Source organism: Phragmites australis, chromosome 4 (assembly GCF_958298935.1).
Source record: "Phragmites australis chromosome 4, lpPhrAust1.1, whole genome shotgun sequence".
NCBI classification, from domain to species: Eukaryota; Viridiplantae; Streptophyta; class Magnoliopsida; order Poales; family Poaceae; genus Phragmites; species Phragmites australis.
The window spans coordinates 11216725-11237311 of record NC_084924.1 but is presented as its reverse complement, the minus strand read 5'-3'; the positions used below and the strand labels follow the sequence as shown (position 1 = coordinate 11237311).

The 20587-nt window shown below is 51.4% G+C and overlaps 1 protein-coding gene across 1 annotated transcript; it reads left to right on the top strand.

Moving 5' to 3' along the window:
• Window positions 1-16197: 16197 nt before the first annotated feature.
• LOC133915686 (uncharacterized protein At4g38062-like) lies at window positions 16198-19964 on the top strand. The gene is made up of 2 exons (XM_062358946.1): window positions 16198-16509; window positions 16615-19964. Exons 1-2 carry the CDS (start codon window positions 16470-16472, stop codon window positions 19740-19742), a joined length of 3168 nt encoding a protein of 1055 aa, XP_062214930.1. The 5' UTR covers window positions 16198-16469; the 3' UTR covers window positions 19743-19964.
• The last annotated feature ends 623 nt before the right edge of the window (window positions 19965-20587 follow it).

Below are 20587 nucleotides of genomic sequence, written 5' to 3'. Positions count from 1 at the left end.
GAGTGGTTCTCACCTCCCCAACGGGTGAAGAGCTCCGGTACATCGTACAGTTGCAGTTCCGCGCATCCAACAACATGGCGGAGTATGAAGGTCTCATCGCCGGCCTCCGGGCTGCGGTGGGGCTCGGGATTCGTCGCCTCCTGGTCAAAGGGGACTCTCAGCTGGTCGTCAACCAGGTTTCCAAGGAGTACCAGTGCACGGATCCACAAATGGCAGCGTACGTGGATGCAGTCAGAAAGCTCGAGAGACGCTTCGACGGCCTCGAATTACGGCATATCCCTTGCCGCGACAATGCTCCGGCCGACGAGCTCTCTCGCCTGGCCTCCTCACGTGCGCGGGCCCCTGCCGGAGTCTTTGAAGAAAGACTCGCACGGCCTTCCGTCCTGCCTGCCGAACAAGATGAAGGGGAAACCTCGAACTCAATTCAGGGGACCCCGGCGGTACCCTCAGTGGGAAGCCCCGTCAGGGCGCCGCCGTCCGGCGAGTGCGCTGTGCTCGCCGAATGTTCTCAAGATGCCTCGTGGATGTCTGACATCCGAGGGTACTTGAAAGAAAAGTTCCTACCCGAGGATGAGGCGTCTGCCGAAAGGGTTGCTCGGCAGTCCAAACGCTATGCCATAGTAGATAGGGATCTCTACCGACGTAGCGCAGGAGGTGTCCTCCTGAAATGCATCTCTCGGGCAGAAGGAGGCGATCTTCTCGCTGAGGTCCACGAGGGCGAGTGCGGTGGCCATTCATCGTTCCGCACGCTGGTCGGGAAAGCCTTCCGGCAAGGTTTCTACTGGCCTACAGCTCTCCAGGATGCTTCCGAGCTGGTTCGGCGCTGCAGGGCGTGCCAGTTCCATGCAAAGCAGATTCACCAGCCAGCTCAGGCTCTCCATACCATTCCCCTGTCATGGCCTTTCGCGGTCTGGGGTTTGGACATTCTGGGTCCATTCCCCCGAGCAGTCGGGGGCTATGCATACCTATATGTCGCTATCGACAAATTCACTAAGTGGCCGGAGGCGGTCCCAGTCATCAAGGTAACCAAAAACACGGCGCTCCAGTTTATCCGCGGCATCACTAGCCGCTTTGGTGTCCCCAATCGGATCATCACCGACAACGGCACCCAGTTCACTAGTGCCTTATTCGGGGACTATTACGAAGATCTCGGCATCAAGCTTTGCTTCGCTTCCGTCGCTCATCCTCGGAGTAACGGGCAGGTCGAGCGCGCCAACACGGAAATTCTGAAGGGCCTCAAAACCCGGACCTATAACGTGCTCGCTAAGCACGGGAAGGGATGGGTAGACGAGCTGCCAGCCGTGCTGTGGGCCAATCGGACTACGCCAAGCCGCGCCACCGGGGAGACTCCTTTCTTCCTCGTCTACGGCGCCGAAGCAGTCCTCCCCTCCGAGCTCACTCTGGGCTCCCCTCGAGTGCATGCATACTCTGAGGGTGAGCAGGAGCATCAAAGGCGCGACGACGTGGACTACCTGGAAGAGTGCCGGCGGCGTGCTGCTGTCCGGGCGGCTCGGTACCAGCAGAGTCTGCGGCGTTATCATCTGCGCCATGTCCGGGCCCGGTCTCTCGAGGTGGGGGACCTAGTTCTCCGACGCATCCAGTCGCGCGAAGGAATGAATAAGTTGTCCCCTGTGTGGGAAGGTCCCTTCACCGTGATCGCGGTCCCCCGGGCAGGTTCTTTCAGGTTGGCGACGGAGGAAGGACAGCCACTCCCGAATCCATGGAACATCGAGCATCTTCGACGCTTCTACCCGTAGATTGTCGTGCTCGCGGTTCAGGTTAGCAAGGCCGGGGGCTTCTCCCCGCCCAAGCAGTCTGAAGGCTTCGCCCCATGGGGTAAGTCGCTGTCGCCCAACCTTGTAAATATTGCACATTAAGTTTTTCAATAAGCAATCGCTATGTCAGAATACTTTTTCTGGATTCCGTATGTCTAATCTGTCTGGTGAGGAGCTCGGTTGTGCGAGAAAAAGTTCGCTCTCTCTCTCTCTTTCCCCGCTGGCAAAAGAATCCCGATCGGTATGCATGCGAGCAGTCGCCGCTGACTTACGTCCGCCATGGTAGGCTGTGGTGTTCGGTGTCGTGACAGGCTCCCGGGCACTACCGAGTTTCGGGGTGCTCCGGGTAATCCCATCGCTCGAGCTGCTCGAGTAGTCCGGAGCTCGGGCCCCCAGGGCGGGCTGTTGGTGCTCGGTCTGGTCTGTCATACCCGGGCGCCACCAAACCATAGGACCTCTGGGTTATGCCTCTGCCCGCTCTTATCAGTCGATTTGGGTGTTCGAGAGGTCTCGGGTTGAAAGCAAGAGTAATCTATAACAAGTACCGCACTGGCAGAGCGCACCAGACAAAGAAATCCTATTTTTTCTCTTAAGTCACAGACTGGCGATCGCAAGCAGCTCGGCCGCGAGGGCTTCAATGCCCCGGTCTTTGGTCGGCCCCAAGGGTCCTCGGGTGGTCCTGCCACTTAGGCTTGGGTGGTCGGGATCACCCGACCCTAGGAGCCTCGTATGCCTCTGGGCACTCGGGCGCTCCGTTGAAAGAATCGAGTCCCCGGGCACCCGAGCTCGGAAGCACATCCCTCCTGGATCGATGAGCCGGAAGGCCGACAGCTGTCCGGTGAGTGGTTATATTTAGACAAGTCTGCTTTAAGTAAATGTATGTCCTCGAGTCACTCTCGGGGGCTCTCGCGGTTTAATCTGTTCGGCGAGGTGGCCTCCTCGCACGCAAAACCCTGCCGCGTGACTACTTTTTCCCAGAACGACAGACGGTTTGCAGAAAAGAGTAGCGTGCTTGCGATAACGTCTGACCGAAGCCCTTCGTGGTGGTCGTGGTGTTCGGTCTGCTTTTAAGGACCCCGAGCACTACCGAGTCCTCGGGTGCCCTGGGTAATCCTATCACTCGAGCTACTCGGGTAGTCCGGAGCTCAGGTCTCGGGGGCGGGCTGTTAGTGCTCGGCCTGGCCCGTTTTAAGCCCGGGCACCACCGGACCGCGAGGACTCTTGGTCACATTCTCGCCCGCACGCGTCTCCTTTCTACTAACTGAGTGGTCGCAGGGCGAAAAAGTGTTCATCAGGCACGGCGTGTTCCGAGCGGGATTGATCCATCTCCCGGGCAAGGAAGTCTCTGTCTTTGTTCTTAACTTAGGCGATGCGGATTCGCGAGAGCTTGAAGGCCGACTGTGCCAGCAACAGCGATCAAGACAACTTCCTCCTCGGGGACGGGAAGGTCGGGAACGGCCCGACTGAGTACTCCCCGGGACTTCAAAGTAAAGCATCGGAAGAAGCGTTGAACACATAGAGAAACTGGAGTTGCGAGCCCAGGGAAAAACAGCCATTTAATATTCACAGGATACTTCCAAGGCATTTTCTAAGGGTTCACTCCTACATCTACAAACAAAAGAAAAGAGGCTACAAAAGATCTAGTCGGCGGCAGAAGCGTCGGCTGAATCCTCTGAGTCATCCCCGGGGGCTGGCGGCGGCGGCACCTCTCGCCTGAAGCCGGCCGCCACCTCAGCGGCGGTGCTCCGGACCGCTGCCCGGGCGGCCTCCCCCTCAGCCTCGACCACTCCCTCCCGCGCCGGCTCCAGTGGGAAGTTCGGGTCCCTGCTTCGGTAGCAGGCCAGGACGTGCTCGGCCACGGCACGTGCCAAACCACGTCCCTCCCGGGCAGCGAGTTCCTGGACTGCCCAAGGCAGGGTCTCGAGGCGCTCGCAGACCTGCTGCAACCCCAACACTTGTCGTGCGGGGCCGTCGCCTTTCTTGTCGTCGATAAGCCGTCCGAGACCACCCTTCTCCACGGCCCGTCGCATCCGCCGGAGTATGTCCTCCAGCATATGCTCGAGGTTGACCCGCGAGACAAAGGCAGTCTCGATTTTCTCCTTGGCGGCCCGTAGCTGTGCCTCGAGTCCCTGGTCCCTGGCCGGACCGGAAGAACCGCCAGCCGCGGTGGGGGCGGCAGCCTGCTTCGTCTTGGCCACCATCTCGGACAAGGCGCGTTCGCGCTCGGCCAGTTCCGCCTCGTGCTTCGCATTCTCCTCCGCCCTGGTAGCCGCGGCGGCCAACGCAGCAGCAGCTTCGCCCTCTCGGCGACTCAATTCGCCTTCTCGGCGACTCAGCTCATTCTCCCGCCGGGCCAACACATCCTCCTGTTGGGCCCCCGAATCCTCCCGGGCACCGAGATTCGACGCCGATAGCTCATTGTCCACTTCCCGGATGGAGACGTCCTCCTCCCAGCGCTTGTATTCTTCTCTGATCTTCCGGAGATCGTCTTCCCAGCGCTGGAGGTCGGCGCGCGTCTTCTCGGCCGCGCCCTCCCGGCGGACCAGCTCGGCTTGCCGCTCCTCCGCAGCCCGCTCCCGGACTGCGACAGCCACCTCCCTCTCCTGCGCCTGCCCCATCCTGGCAAGGGCCTCGGCAGCTTGCTGCCTCGACGCCTCGGCCAAGCAGGCGGTGTCTTCTCGTTCCCGCGCGGCCTCTGCCCGCGCGGTCTTCAGAGTTTCTCGTTCCCGCGCGGCTTCCGCGCGGATGTCTTCTAGGAGTTTCTGCTCCCGCGCGGCTGCCGCGCGGGCCTCCTCCTGGGCGCCCGCCAGCTGCGCCTTCTCCAGTGCCAGGCGGGCGCACTCGGCTTCGAGCTCCCCCTCCTTGGCCTTCACCACTGCGCCCAGCTGCCCGACTGCTACTTGGACGCCTTTAATGGCGGCCAGGAAGGGATCGGCAGGCCGGCCGGGCACTGCGGGGGCCCAGGCTTCTCCGTGGGATGCCTCCAGGGGGGCCGAGCTCTCCGCCGGGCCTTGCGCCGCCATCCACCCCGGGCTCTGCCTCCCCGGGGTAGTCTCCGCCGGAGCCAAGGTCTCGGACGGCGGCCGCATTCCCGCATCGGCCGTCCTGTCCGCCGGCCCCGGCAGAACATCCACCTCCACCATTATCCGCCCCGGGCTCTCCGCGCCCGGGGTAGGTTCCACCGGCACCCTTCTCTCGGCCGCCGCCTCCGCCTCTCTCCCAGGGGCCGCCACGTCAATTGGCACCTCCGCCGATCCTATGCCGGCCTCCGCCGTCGCAGCGGGCAGGCTCGGCTCTGGCCCCGGCGCCTACTCTCTCTCCGTCACAGCAGCGCCTGCAGCCGGCCTACGGGAGACAAGTGAAAGTTGTCAAAACTTAGTTCGGGCCGAAAATGCTCATGGAAAAGCAAGAAAGAAGACTCACCGATACCGCCATTTGGCCGCTGGGAGCCTGATGTCCGGGTCTGGTGCCGTCGGTCCGGACTCCTCCCGCCGCCTCTTCCGCTGAGGGCTCGGCTGAGCCACTACGCGGGCCACGGGCGCCGTCGTGCGGACCTCGGGTGCCGCCGCACGGGTCTCGGTCTCCGCCGTGCAGGTCGCAGGCGCCGATGCAGGCCCCATCCGCACCAGGCGCGGCTCCAGCACCGGAAATGCCGCCGCTGCCGTCGGCGACGGCGGAGAATCCGGCACTAGGATCAAGGCCCGGGGACGCTTTCCCCGATCTCCCGGCGCCAACTCCTCAACAACTTCAGTGGCGCCCTCTTCTCTGGTACGGCGGCTGCCGCTTGCGGCGACCCCTTCACCAGCCTGCGCCGAACTACCAGCAACCTCATCGCCAAGTAGTTCCTCCAGCCCGGGGAGTTCGGAGGCCTCAGGACTCCGGCTTCTTGGCCGGTCCACGGGCCCCTGGGCATCGAACTCCGGCAGCCCCGCCATAATAGCCACCCGGTTGGGGTTGGCGCAGAGCGCCATCTCCGGCCACGGGAGCTCCGTCCGGCTCATGTCCTCCGTTCCGGTGATCACCCTTGTCATTCCCCGCAGTTCCGCCGCCCCCAGATCCCAGCTCGCGCCAATCTGGGTCCTGGTGATGTCCTCCGGCCCGGTGTAGAACCAGCTCGGCCGGGCCCGTTCTCGCAGAGGCGCCAACCGACGGCGCAGAAAGTCCACAACCACCATGACCGAGGTCAGCCCGCCCTCGCGCAGTTCCAGGATGCGCTCAAGCACCGGCTTCAGTCTCGCATCTTCTGGTGGCGGCGCCTCCCACGTCGATCGCCGAGGTTCCGCCGCCTTCTCTGGCAATTCGAGGCGCTCGTGGGGGTCGATGTCGACGAAGAACCAGTCCCGTCGCCATTCCTCCCACTTGCTGCGCAGCACCTGGGGAATGTAATGGTCCCCCAGGCCTTCCCGGAGTCGAAGGTTGCAGCACCCCGCGACGTCCGCCGTGGAGTGCCCCCTCTTCTTCCCCACCGGCCGAAGGACGAAGAAATGGCGAAGCAGCGTCGCCGACGGCATCACCCCCACAAACATTTCGCAGAGATGCGCGAAGACCGCCAACGCCACGACGGAATTGGGGCTTAGGTGCACCATTTGAATGCCGTACGTCTCCAGCACTTGCAGAAAGAAGGCGGAGAACGGCGGCACTAGCCCCGCTGCCACGAAGGAGGTGAAGAGGACGGTCCGCCCAGGGACGGTCGTCGCCGGTGTCAGAGTCGCCGGCCTCACCGCCACAGCACCCTCCTGACCCTCCGGCACCAGCAGCTTCCTAATCTTGTCCGCCGCCTCCTCGTTCCTCAGGCGAGACTCCGGCAAGATGCTGTCCGAAGTCTTGTCCCGGCGTCCTCCTCCAACCCTCGTCATTTCGGCAAGATGGGGGATGTTTTCTGGTGGTGAAAAGAGAGAGAAGGGAGAATGCTCCGGTCGCCTGGGAGTTTCCTGAGGGCTTCGGAGCACAAAGAAGGCAGGAGTGCAAGTGCAAGAGAGCGTAAAAAGGGGAACGGACCGATCCGTTCCCCCTTTTATATCTCAAAATTCGAAAATTGCCGCCCGAACGGTTCGCTCGGCGAAGCGTCGCCTCGATCGGCGCGACTGTCAGGCGAATCTCCCGCCGATCGCGCGATGTCAGCGGTTGCCAGGCGTATTTTCCTCGATCTGCGCGGCGACCGCGCGTGCCGCCCGTATGGTTATCATACCCTTCGGAAGTTGTGTGGACACGCGTCCACTCATTTTCCCGTTGGAACATACTTGAGGTCTAGGTCCGCAAGGGCCACCCCTCGAAAGCTTGCCACATGGCGTCCGCGCCAGCCTTGGCCTCGGTCGCAACGAAGGGCCCATTCGCAGTCTCCGTCCCATCGGCTACCAACGGGCCCGGGGGCTACTGTCGGTGTATTCAGAACCAGGGGTCCCTAAGTCCCGAGGCCAGGCCGGCCATCCACCACATGTCACCACCCTGCAAGGTAAGAAAAAGCTAAGTCCGGGGAGAAGGTGCTCGGGGCCGCCGCCTCTGGTTCCCGAGCACCCTAGTTCCCCGATGATCTGCAGGGCCCAAATACTAAGAACGAAGTGCTCGGGAGAGAGTGCTCGGGGCTGCACGTGGCAGCCCCCGAGGACTCGGTGCCCCGAAGGTCCCACCGAAGTGCTCGGGAGAGAGTGCTCGGGGCTGCACGTGGCAGCCCCCGAGGACTCGTGCTCCGAAGGTCCCACCAAAGTGCTCGGGAGAGAGTGCTCGGGGCTGCACGTGGCAGCCCCCGAGGACTCGGTGCCCCGAAGGTCCCACCGAAGTGCTCGGGAGAGAGTGCTCGGGGCTGCACGTGGCAGCCCCCGAGGACTCGGTGCCCCGAAGTTCCCACCGAAGTGCTCGGGAGAGAGTGCTCGGGGCTGCACGTGGCAGCCCCCGAGGACTCGGTTCCCCGAAGGTCTCACTCGAGTGCTCGGGAGAGAGTGCTCGGGGCTGCACGTGGCAGCCCCCGAGGACTCGGTTCCCCGAAGGTCTCACTCGAGTGCTCGGGAGAGAGTGCTCGGGGCTGCACGTGGTAGCCCCCGAGGACTCGGTTCCCCGAAGGTTCGCGCAAGATCATTCAACGACCCGAAGGGTCCCGTCGTCAGGGTGTCATCCAGTCAAAGGCCCAATGCCGCATTTAATAGGCACGCGCGGTCTGACATCCTGACATCCTGACATTCTCAGCTGCCCACGCCCCAGTGTCAGACCCTGCCATGCACTGGCAGGGGGGCGTGGGTCCATTAAATGCACGGGTCCCGTCCCGTTTCATCCAGGTGCCTCGGGATAACGTTGCCAGAATCGAAGCGCTCGGCCTGCCACCCTGCCCTGGCAGAAGAACAAGACAGGGTGGGCGCACCGGGCACCTCTGAGGCTGCCCGGTGGGCCCCTTTCATGGCGCCCCGAGGCTTCCGCAGCGGCTGGTGGTCGAATGCGCGCCGTATTTCTCCACCGCCCCTGTCACTTCGCCAAGATGAAATGATTACGCCTTTATCCGTGGCACCTTGGCATTCGCGTCCCCTCTTTCCCATTCAGGATATGTTGAGGTCGGCGCGCCTATAAAAGGAAAGGATGGAGAACACTAAAAAAGAGAGAAACAGCCCCCGACCACAAGACAACCAAGAGACCAGATAACCAACAATCTCCGGCGAGCCAGGCCAAAGATAGATCGACAGACACTCGAACCAGCTCAAGTTAAGCTGGAACATAAGAGCCTCAAGCTCTTTGTAAACAGTTCTCCCCTTAGAACCAGATACCTCCTTGAAGAATCCCCTTCAAGGATAAATATAGCGCTCATACAGGAGTAGGGTGTTACGCCTCCGTGCGGCCCGAACCTGTCTAAAACCCGACGTACCCACTAGCCATCGCATTTATTTCCGTTCCCGCTTATTTCCCACACAAGCTTTTCCAGGATCATCCCCCCGGCCGAATCTCTAAAAAGGGGTCTCTCGGGATCCCTGCGACAGGAGTTCACTCTCCGACAATTGCCCATGACATGTGTTCTCACCAAAGTGAGGAATCATATCTAGCTATTATTGTTCTCACTCTTAACCATTGCAAAGGCGAGAAGAATGATCTGATTATTTGCATCTATCGCCGTCGTTGTCATGAGGGTTTCTTGATATTTGCCGCTCAGAAATGTGGCATCCACGCATACAACCGGCATGCAATGTCTTAAAGCTTCTATGCATTATCCAAAGGACCATAATAACCTAATGAGATATCAGCCAGTGGTGTTGTATGACATATCATCTAGCTTGATTGGTTCATTCGCTATGGCCCACTGAGTCTCAGGATTCGTTATGACAATTTTCTGTAGTACCCTCAGAGCATAGTTATAAGACTCTTTGAAGCTTTCAAACAACATCTTCAACGACTTCTGCTTCGCTCGTCATGAGGTGTGGTAATTGATTAGCATACATGTCTTAGTCTGCACCTCCTCCATAATCGATTTTGGCAACAAACATATGTCCATGCCAATAAGGGTGATGAGGAGTTGGGCTATGAACCTTGCATCAACGGCATGGCTCACATTTCTAACAACATCTTCGCTGCATGTACGTGTGGTGTGTCTACTGATCATAAAATAGTTCTCATATGTTGGTTTATGTGCCTGTACGAAGTAAGAAAAACTCGGGTGCTTGACACACTTAACCTCATACTCCGTAGGGTTAGATCAGACGCACTTGTGGTCCCTTCTTGTCATTACAGCATAGTTGCTAATAAAGTGGATGACATCCTCCCTGTTATGAAATCGTTGTCCGACCTAGATGTTGTTATTCTGGTATCCCCAGTTAGATAAGGTGTTATATTTAACGACGGTATAATCTAGCAGCCCAGCAACATGAAAATACTGGATCACCAGCATCGGGCCATTGTTGTCAACAGTTTCTTCAACCCCGCTACAACCGGCTTCATCATCCATGCATCCTGCATCTACCTTAGAAAGGTCTACTCCAACTCCCTCTGTACTGAAACTGTCCTCCCCTACATGCCCTCCCTCCTCTTTATGCATCACATGCTAGCATGATCCTTCCACGCTAGTCACTGCATCACCTTACACCAGTCATGACACTATATTTACGTACACCGTTATTTTAAATTTCTCCTCCAATGCCTTACGTGAGTACAAAACCATGTGTTGTTCCTTCTCATCTCGAATAACATATGGATAATGACCGAGTTGTTTAAAACAAGCCATAGCTGCACATCTTCTAGGACAATAGTATGGGACTGCTGGTTCACACGCAAAAAACTTATAACATGTAATTTTAGGCCATCTAGGTCAATAGGTAGCTTAACCGGACTCTCTATGTGCTGACAGTTTTAAATTGTTATGTGTCTCCTGTACAAAATTGCGGAATATTCTTCATAGTAAATATGAAAAGTCATACCGTATCTGCTAAACAAATGTACATATAATAAAATAACTACTTAGGTATATGTACCATACACAACTAATCACGCCCTCTATAAAATATGTAATAAACAGTAAAAGTAATAATAAATTTTTATTGACTAACTATTACATAAACATTAAACGGCAGGAATCCCGAAATAATTAATAAATAATAAAGCGCTATTAAAAATCAAAATTAATATTTAAAGTTACATGCCATAATTATTTAACAAATATTAAATAAATTTACATTACTCACCCTATTTAAAAAATTCGATTAATCATATTACTCTACTTAACCTAAGTGATTATGCTAATTAAACATATTAATTGAATTAAACTAATTAATCTGATTAATCATATATCTCTAATAACTCTGATTAAATTACGTACATACTCTAATTATATTGGTAATAATATTCATACAATTATACTAAGTGAATAATCCAATTACATTGATTAATAAAATTCATGTTATTAAAATAAATAAATAATATAATTACACTGACTAATTAAATTCATGTAATCAAACTAAGCAAATAATCTAAGTACTCTAATTTATTAAATTAATATCATTAATCAATCAATCTAATTACTCTAATTACTATTACTAATCTAAGTAATAATTAAATATATAATCTAAGTACTTACTATAATTGAAGGGAGAGCTCTTGAAGGGTTCAACTCGCGCTGCTTTTACTCGCGTTGCTCCTCTCACGCTACTGCTCTCAACTAATGGTGCACTCATTTTACAACAGTGAGAGCTACAGGATGCGGCTAAAAGCACAGAAACCACAGGGACATGAGTTGACAAGAGCACCACGCCGTATCGAAAGCACCAACAAAGGAGATCAATTGTATTCGGCATATGAGGTGCTGAATACGGCACTATACATAATATTCGACACCTCATGTGCTGAATACAATCAGTTTTCATCACCTCATATGTTGAATACGGTACACAGTGCCGTATTCGACACATGAGATACCGAAAACAAGCGGATCCATTCTTTTTCGGTGCACAGTATACCAAAAACCTATATTCAGTGAATGAGATACCAAATACACATATTATATTTATAAATATTATATTATATTATCTTTTTTTATAAATACGATTTGATATATTATCTATTTTTGAATTTTTGTCACGTGAGGAAGGAGACTACTATGAGTGGGTGGTGATTAGAAAAGGCTGATGGGTGGGTCTAGTTTAATTAAAAAAATTAAAGTTTTGGATGGTACGAGGAGACTGGCTAGGCCTGCGGGAAAAAAATTCTATACGTCACGCATGCCTAGGCATCATGCGTACGTACGATCCTGCCGCTTGTCCGTCCCAAGCATTGCGATCTCTTCCGTTCCATACATCAAAGCGCGGCTCAGGCTCGGCTCGGTCGACTAGGCGCGGCTCCACCAGGAAACGTCAGAGTTCTCCTTTTCAGCATTTCTGATTCTATCATGTGAGAAAAACTAGTTGTTTGGGTATGCCCTGTTTTTCTGATGGATTCAGAAATAATTATGCTTTACGCACATATTCTTTTTGTGTTTTGAGTACATCATAATCTGTGGCCAACTGTTTTGGCTCCAGATTTGTAAGTAGACCAAAAGCAGGAGATGTACTTCATACACAAACTTTGCAATAACCATGTAGTCATTGATTCACAAGTTTTAATAACCAAGGCTGGACATGACATACATGCTGTTTAAAAACAAACTCACAAATACATGCTGCTGAACTTTGGACATGTGCTCTGCCATTGCATTGTAGAAGAAAGCATGAAGTATTTACATCATGAGGCCTCACCGCCTGATTGGTAGGCAAACTCAAAGCTATTAATAACCGAATGTTTGCTACTACTAGTCCGGATAGACGATTACTACTGAATTTTTACGCCTCTGGTTCTAATCTCCCTTACCATAGTACCTCCACATCATGTTGATTCTCCATGAGAGATTTCATATTCTCAGACATCTTTCTTTCTAGATGTTCCAAGCAACATATGTCAACACATGCAGTCTTTCCTTGTTGTGCATGGGGTTCGCCGCTCATATCTTGCATGTCCACTATCTTTGAAGTTCTGTTTATTGCGCCCCTTGCCATATTCCTTGTAGGCGGGAGTAGCTTGCCATCTGGTTATAAAATATGCTTGAGTTGGTGCAATTGGCAACCAAGAGACCAACAAGTGAAACATCATTAGCAAAATAGGAGCACACCCATTCTAGAAAACACCTTTCGTGCGCCAAACGGAACAAGCAACAATCATGGGGAGGGCAGCATATACCTCGAGGGCTAGGCGGTGTTGGTGTCGCTTGCAGAGCGCCTTGACGATATGTTGGAGGTTGACCGTGTGGATCAGCTGGTGGAGCGGACAGTGGTGGACCTAGGATTTTTTTTAGGTAGACGTCCAAATTTTTAAGACCACAAATTCGATAAAAAAATATAAAATTTAACAAAAGATAATATAAATTCGGTATAATCTACATGCTATAAAACTCCGAAGCTATGCAGATACGCCACGAACATGACAGGCAAAATCACACTTTTTGCTAACTTAAACTTGATTAAGGATGCAGACGTCTTGCATTCCCATGTGCTCATCAGAAGTGGTGGATCTACATTCTTTATTGGGATTCAATTCAACCCTAAATTTTTTTACAAGCCAGTGGTACTATCACCCTCTAGACGAATAAGCCAATCAACACCTTATATTTCACACATCAAAATTCCTGGATCCACCACTGCTCACCACCTACCCTCCTTCCGGATGCATGCTCTGAATATCAATTAAAAGGTCTGCATGCTCTGCTTGATTGCACAAGCGATTAATCTACCAGAAACATGAGGGACGCACAAACTTCCTTGAACTAGCTCTTCGACATCAGATATGCATCAAATCTCTAATCCACCTAATATATAACCCATGTGAGACAGAACTAGGCATCAGTTACACTACATTCACCAAACTCACCGATTTCACCCAACAATTATGATAGTGCCAAGCAAACGGCATCTGCTATTCACCAAACCCACAATCACAATGTATCTGCACCACAGCCCCAGGTTGCGCTACGCTACGATCGATCAATTAGTGAAAACTTTCAGCAGCCATGTGAAAACAACATAGCAAGGATCTAGCGTCCAAACTCTACGATGAAGCTCTAAGTTGAGATTTGTGTAAAGGGCTTCCTAATAGCTTAACGAACATCACGCCAAAATAGAAAGCTGCACACTACGTAGCAGGCGCAGGCGAACGCACCTGGACTCTGTAGGAGGCGCGGGTGAAGCCAAGGAAGGAGGAGCAGAGCCAGATGATCCCCGCCACCAGCGCCGTCACGACGACCCACAGCCGCACCGGGCCGCACCGGCGGCGGAGCGAAGCCTCACCGGGGCCCTGCGGCTTGCGCGGTTTGCCAAACCAATCAATTTAGCAAAAATTGCTGGGAAAAATAAACCAAAATCTGGAGGAATTGCCTCGTGAAATCGAGTGGCTCACCAACGCATTGGGATCGTGGGGTTAGGGTTTGGGTGCGGACGGGGAATCAGGGCGTGAGAGCAGTTCAGATCTGGGGATCGGATCGTGAGGAACAAAGGGCGAGGAGGCGAGTCGCGGGCTCACGGGCCTCGCGGCGTGAGGAGTCAAGTCGGCGTGAGGAAGACCAAAACTATCTGGTTGGTTTTTTCGAATTTTTTTTTTTTGACAACCGAGCTAAACTTTGGGCTGAACTTTGGGTTAGATCAGGATAGTCCTAGGCCTATCAGGACTACCTGTGGGTCCGTCCCTGGGAGGGGATCCCGTATTGACGTCGGGGACACGAGACAATAGGGGAGTCACAACATCCTCGGGACGCTCGCGACAATAGCGAAGATGAGAGATTGCGGTGTGGGAGAGGCGAATTGCCTCAGTGGGGAAGGAGCTGAGGGGGAGGAAGTGATGAGGCAGCGGGAAGGAGGGCGGCGCTGCATGGGCCAGGCTACGATACTGGAGCTGGGAGATCCTAGGAGCGGGGCTTCATTTACTGCTGGAGTCATGCCTGGTTGATAGAGCTGAGTCGTGCGAGCCATGTCGCTCCTGATTGTCGCTTTGATGCCTGGGACAGAAGGGATCACGATGCTTGGGACGGACACACGGCAGTATCTGAGTACATACGCACAATGCCAAGCGTGCGCACGTGGTGTATATACTTTTATAATCTTATAGACTTATTAAACTTTGTAAATATATTCTAGTCGAAAATAAGGATCAAAGGCACACATAAAAAACTGTGCCATATCCAAAACATCAAGTTTTGTTTTGACCTGAGAGAGAAATTCGACAAGTAATTTAAAGAGGAAATAGAATGACCTTATTTCTTACCGGAAAAAAACTAGCATTATGAGCAATTCTAAACGAAAGACATCACCACTTGTAACGATTAATTGCCTTGGAAGACTTAAGAAATAAGGCATTTGAACACCATATATTAGATGCTTATTTCTTAAACACCATAGGACGCCACCGACGGGGACATCAGCACGAACACAAGCATGGCTGGCCTGCCATGGAACGACGTCAGCGACTGCCCTTGCATGATCCCGGGAGTGCGCGGCAGGAATCCCCACTACCGATGTCCATGGCCGTCGTCAGATTCGCATCACTGCATCACAAAAAAAGTCTGAATGTGCGTCACGAGGATTAGTCCAGGGGTCTTTTTACGAGAGATTGCATATGTGCAGGAGGTTATCCGTGAAACTACATAAGTGGGGTCATGGGATCCCGCCCGTTTGACCATGGGATGTTAGATCAGAATTAGATCAGAAATCGACGGCCAGAATGCATCGTTTGCACCTTTGAATCAGATGGGCCATTTGCACTTGCTTAAGATGAAGCACAAATCTGACCCGAATCCTTAAAAAACTCAGAATCCGTGTCACCCATTCTAATCACTCCTACATCCTGTTTAGGAAGTGAGGATTTCTCTAAATTTTTGTAAGGAATTCAAATTTGGATTAGATCAGAAGGATCTTGATCCCAATTCCCCTATCCAAACAGGCCCAGTGGTAAAACATTTATTGCTCATTTATTTATCAGGGCCGCCATGTAAACCGGCCTTCAAGAATGGCTTCGAGTACAGGGCCCGCCAGGACCTGCAGAATTTCATTAGTAACGAAGCATTGGTGGCGAAACGGGCTCAAACTCGTGTGTGCGCCCCACTATTAGAAAGCAACCATTCTCTCTGATAATCTCTATTATAAGTTATTTCCCAACGTCACCTCTTTATATGGTTTCCTTCCATCTAATAAAAATCTAAAAGATTTAAATAATTTATTCACTTTTATCATCTACTCTCATCCTCCAGTCTCACTATCTCGTTACAGTCTAAAAATATAAGACTCGTTTTACAAATAAAAATAATTAAAAAAATTAGAAGGAAAATTAACATATAATCTACTGCTTTTTCAAATCCTATTTGAAATAAAACTACAACATCGCTCCGGACGTATTCATTCAGCAATGCTACAACATCGCTCCGGACGTATTCATTCAGCAATGCTTCCAATAGCACATTTACATCCATACTTTTAGTTTATATTTAATATTACCGTATCTAATATTTATATTTTCATTACATCACATAAGCGCTTAGCTACTTAAAAACCAGACACCCCACTATTAGAAATCACTGCTCTCTCAAAATATCTATAGTATAGAATTCGATTTATTTCCCACATCACCCCTTCACTGCTCTCTTTTTATTTTTATCATTCATTCTCGTTCTCGTATCACCGCACTTTATTATTGGCTATCAATATAAGACATGTTTTACTAATACAAATAATTAAAAAAAATTAGAAAGAAAATTAACAAAAAAATTCTTCTTTTCGAATCACATCTAAAACTAAACTACATTATCTCCTTCAACATATTCACATTTTCATACTTAAATCTATATTTATATTATCATATTTAATATTTATATATTCATTACAACATACGATTAATTAGCTAAGTAAGAAAAGAGAGAATATAAAAAAGCAGACACCCGCCCCACCGCGCAGCCAACTTCAAAACCTCGGAACGGCGAGAGCCGGCGGAAACGGAGCCCGCCTGCCGCCCAGATCCGATCCGCCTCCCGCTGCTGCGGCCGCGCCGCGTCGCGCTGCACCACCCCCAAACCTCACTCCACCCAGGTAAATCCCCCCAAAATTTCAAATTTCTCCCTTCTACTCCACTAGGGTTTCGCCACACCCACCGTTCTCCAGGGACCGATCGGCGCCGTGCTTTTCCCGTCCATGCGGAACCCCTAGCCTTTGGTCTTGGCCCATGTCCCGCTCCTTCTTCCCGACCTGCGCCTCCCAGAAAGGTGGCTGCCGCTCGCCTCCAGGGGGTCGTGTTTCTTTTTCACAAGAATTGGTTGGTTTGAGTTTTGTTCTGAGGCCTGTTCCGATTTGTTTTGATTTATGCGCAGCCGAAATGGAGGAGATGTGCAAGGAGATTGACGACCTGCGTGCCGAGGTGGAGGCGCTCACCGCCGAGCTCCGCGCCAAGTCCGACCTCGCCGACGGCCACAGACGCGCGGGCGCCGACCAGGCCGCGCGGCTGCGGGAGGCTCGGGCCGAGGCCGAGCGGCACGCGCGGGATGCCGCGGCCAGGGGCGAGGAGGCCGCCGCCGCCGGGGAACGGTGCGGGCAGCTCGCCGCCAAGCTGGCGGAGAAGGAGCAGGCGCTGAGGCACCTCTGCGTGGCGCACGAGGCGCTCAAGGGAAGCCTACGGGAGAAGACCGAGGGGTTTGAGGCAGAGAAGAGGGAGCTCCTCGCGGCGCTGGAAGGCTCCGAGGCCAGGCGGCAGGAGCAGGAGGCCGCCGTGCGCTCGCGCGACGACGAGGTCGCGCGGCTCAGGAGGCTCTTGTCGGAGAAGGAGAGGAAGTGCAGCGACGCTGAGCAGCGGGCGCTGGCGCCAAGGGAGGTGATGATGAGGGGTGACATGCTGGTGAAGCTGGAGGAGGAGAAGGCCGCCGTGGAGGGCAAGCTCAAGTGGAAGGCCGAGCAGTTCAGGCATCTTGAGGAGGCGCTCAAGAAGGTCCAGGATGAGTTCAAGGCGACCAAGAGGGAGTGGACCTCAGATAGGTTAACTTTGGTTGATCGGATGGATGCTCTTGAGACTGATTTGGATTCCAAGACCAGGGTTGCGGAGGATTTCAGGTCGAGGCTTGAGATGTGCAGCCAGGCGTTGGCACAAGAGGAGGGCCGCAGGAAGCGGCTCGAAGCAGAGATGTCTGAATTGCGCAATATGTATGGGATTGTGGTCTCGGAATTTGAAGAGGCCAGATCGACGATTGAGTCTCTTAGTTCCAAGAGGGATGTGGAGATTGCATCTTTGAGGAGCTCACTGGCTGAGAAGGTCACACTTCTCAAGGAAATGGGATACAGTAAAGCACATCTTGAGCAAGAAAATGAGGATTTGCAGTCTTCTTTGAAGGAATACCAGGAAGCTCAGATTGGTGGTGCAGATGCTGTAGTGTCATTGAAGGGTCTGCGGGAAAAGTTCCGAGCTCTGGAGCAGACACATAGGAGCTGCACTGAGAAGCTGAGAGATAAGGAAGCAGAATGGAGAATGCAGATGCAGAAGCTTGGCAATGACTTGGATGTATGCTTGTCACAGTTAGATTCCAAAGATACGCTTATCAGGGACTTGCAGAATGAGTTGCTGAGCAGTTATAGCTCACTGGAGCTGCAAATTGTGGAGAACTGGGAAGCTTCAATAATGCTTACTGCTGTAGAGTCTAAATTTTATGATTCCTGCTCATGTATTGATACTATTAAAGTGAATATGCAGCATAATTGTGAAAAACTTGAGAAGGAAATTGCTTCTGCCAAAAAACAGTTGGAAGGTAAAGACTGTGCCATTATTCAATCTCAAGTTGAGCAGAAAAAGCAGTCAGAGGTAATAGCAAGGTTGCATGGAAGAATTGAGGAACTAGAACATATGGAACAAGAACATGAGAAGATGCAAAGGCCGCTTGATGCATACAAAGAGATGCTTGACGACACATCAAGAGATGTTCACTGTTTAAAAGATGTAGCTTCAGAGAAAGAAAATAGCCTGCAGGAGAAATTGAGGACGGCATTAGGTGATCTTGATGAAGCAAACTGTGCCCTTGCTGACATGAAGAGTGAGCTGTGCCAGCTAGAAATCAATCTTCATCAGCAAAAGCAAGCAATTGAGCATCTAGAAAAACTGAAAGTTGATATGGAAACTGAACTCAAGGGTTATATGGGTGACAACTGTATACTGAAGAGAGATCTGGATGCTGCTCTTGCTGCTAAAATGGAAGCTGAGTTGCTTAGAGAAGAAAAGGTGAAGCTACTAGGCGCTCTCGATGAAGCAAACTGTGCCCTTTCTGAGAGGAACAACGAGCTGAACCAATTAGAGATCGATTTTCATCATCAAAAGCAAGCATTGGAGCATTTAGAGAAACTGAAGGTTGGTATAGAAACTGAACTCAATATCTATATGGATGAAAACCATGTACTACAGAGAGATCTGGATGTTGCTCTTTTTGCTAAAACAGAGGCTGAGAAGTCTCAGACACAAGAAAAAGAGAAGCTATGTGGCATAATTAATGAGAAAGGTAGGATGATTGATGAGCTTCAGCAACACATCACTATACTAGAAGAAGAAAACCTGGGCCAAAAACTTGATTTGGGAAGTCTTATCAAGTTGGAGCATGAGAAATTTATTCAAGAAGTGAAAAACCGACACTCTGAAATTATTGAGGTATTTGACGAAAAACTTCTGGAACTTGAAAAAAGGCTTAATTTCTTTGAGCAGAAATTCACATGCAAGGAGCAGGAGATGATGGATATGTTTGATCAAGAAGAAGCAGATTGGTGTACACTAATTGCAGAGAAAGAAATTGCTATTGCTGATATTCAACAAATTGTCGAATCTGTTCAACTTGACACCAAACAGCTTCTTGATGCTGCAGCAGCAAAAGTCATAGAAGTTCAGCTCGAGGTTAAGCAACTTTATGGTTTTGCAGAAACTCTGAATTCACTTTACATCATCCAAGAGCATGATAGTGTTTTCAAGGATATGGTTGTTGCAGAATGCGAAAGAGAAGTTGAGTCCCTGCAGGTGAATTTAGTTCTAGAGAAAGAAGTGTCAGGAAATCTGAAGAATCTTATCCAGCAGCTCAAATCTGATACTACTGCAGAAATGCTAGAAAAGGCAAAGGAGCATCTGGAAGTTACAAATAAGCTGAAATCGCTGGAAGAAAGAAAAGAAATATTAGAAGAGCAATTGGGAGAGTTAAAGTCGAGAACAACATATCTGTCTAGTGTTGTTCTTCAAGAGAGGAATGAGCTGGTTGATGAGCTGACTGGATTCACCAATACCATTGGGAAGGTAATTCATGGAGGTGAAGACCTGATGTCAAATTTGAGAAGGATCATGCAGAAAGTTGATGACGAGGAACATTGCAATGATAGGCCTAGCTCAGGGAAAATCATTGTGAGAAGTTCTGAACCTTTGACCAGGAACAAATCAGGGCATCTCCCAGATAGAAGACCACCTCTGAAGGAGCATAACTATTAGTCTTGGTACGTTGTAGGTAGGTCAGATTGTGTACTGACATTGTTGTAATGTTTGTACCCTGTTTTCCCAGAATCCTGCCTGTAGATTTTCCACCTTTTCTTTTCCTTCCCTTAGTGCCATCTGTTATTTACATGCAATGGCTGTGGGTTATCCAACATTTCTTTTTATCGAATGCATTTCAATTACATATTTTCCCCAGTGCTGAATGAAATGAGCCCTATTACTGCCACTTCTACTATTGTGCACTGTTCATGTCATGTGGGGCCAGTTGTACCAAAGACGAAGGCAGAAGGCGTCGGCAGAAAAGGAAGAAGATAAGGCTTAGAGATATATTAGTTATGTTTGTTAGGATTCCTGTTTTGTTAAACATCGGTTGTGATTAGATCTTGATTGTTAGGTGCTGGGCCTGGCTATATATGCCGAGTACACGGCTGTCTTGAAATACAAGCAATAGATCAATTCATCTCCTTCCCCTTCTTCTTAGCCCTGCCTCCCTGGTGCGGCGTCGATCATGGCTCCGCCGTGCCGTTGAGGTCCAAGACCACGTCCTTCGACTACCTTCAAATACCACCTATGTCGTATTCCTCCCACCAACTTGCACAACTGTGACAACTTGGTATCAGATTGCTTTGGTTATGATCCAATGACGCCGATGGAAGCCCTGACCAAAGCCATCAACAACATGGAGGCAACTATTGCCGAGCTTACCAAGAAAGTGTCCGCTTTGGACCCGCTGGTGTCGATCGCTCCAACGCTCGAGGCGTTACCCACCAAGGTATCTAGCCTCCAGTCATTTGACACCGAGGGGGCGCAGCAGATCCAAGCTTTGAACTTGGCTGTCACTC

What these genes read in the sequence shown, in the direction of transcription:
- LOC133915686 (XM_062358946.1), top strand. Translation starts at nt 16,470, where the DNA reads ATGTCCCGCTCCTTCTTCCCGACCTGCGCCTCCCAGAAAG. An exon ending in GACCTGCGCCTCCCAGAAAG is followed by an intron (nt 16,510 to 16,614) that starts GTGGCTGCCGCT and finishes ATTTATGCGCAG; the next exon opens with CCGAAATGGAGGAGATGTGC.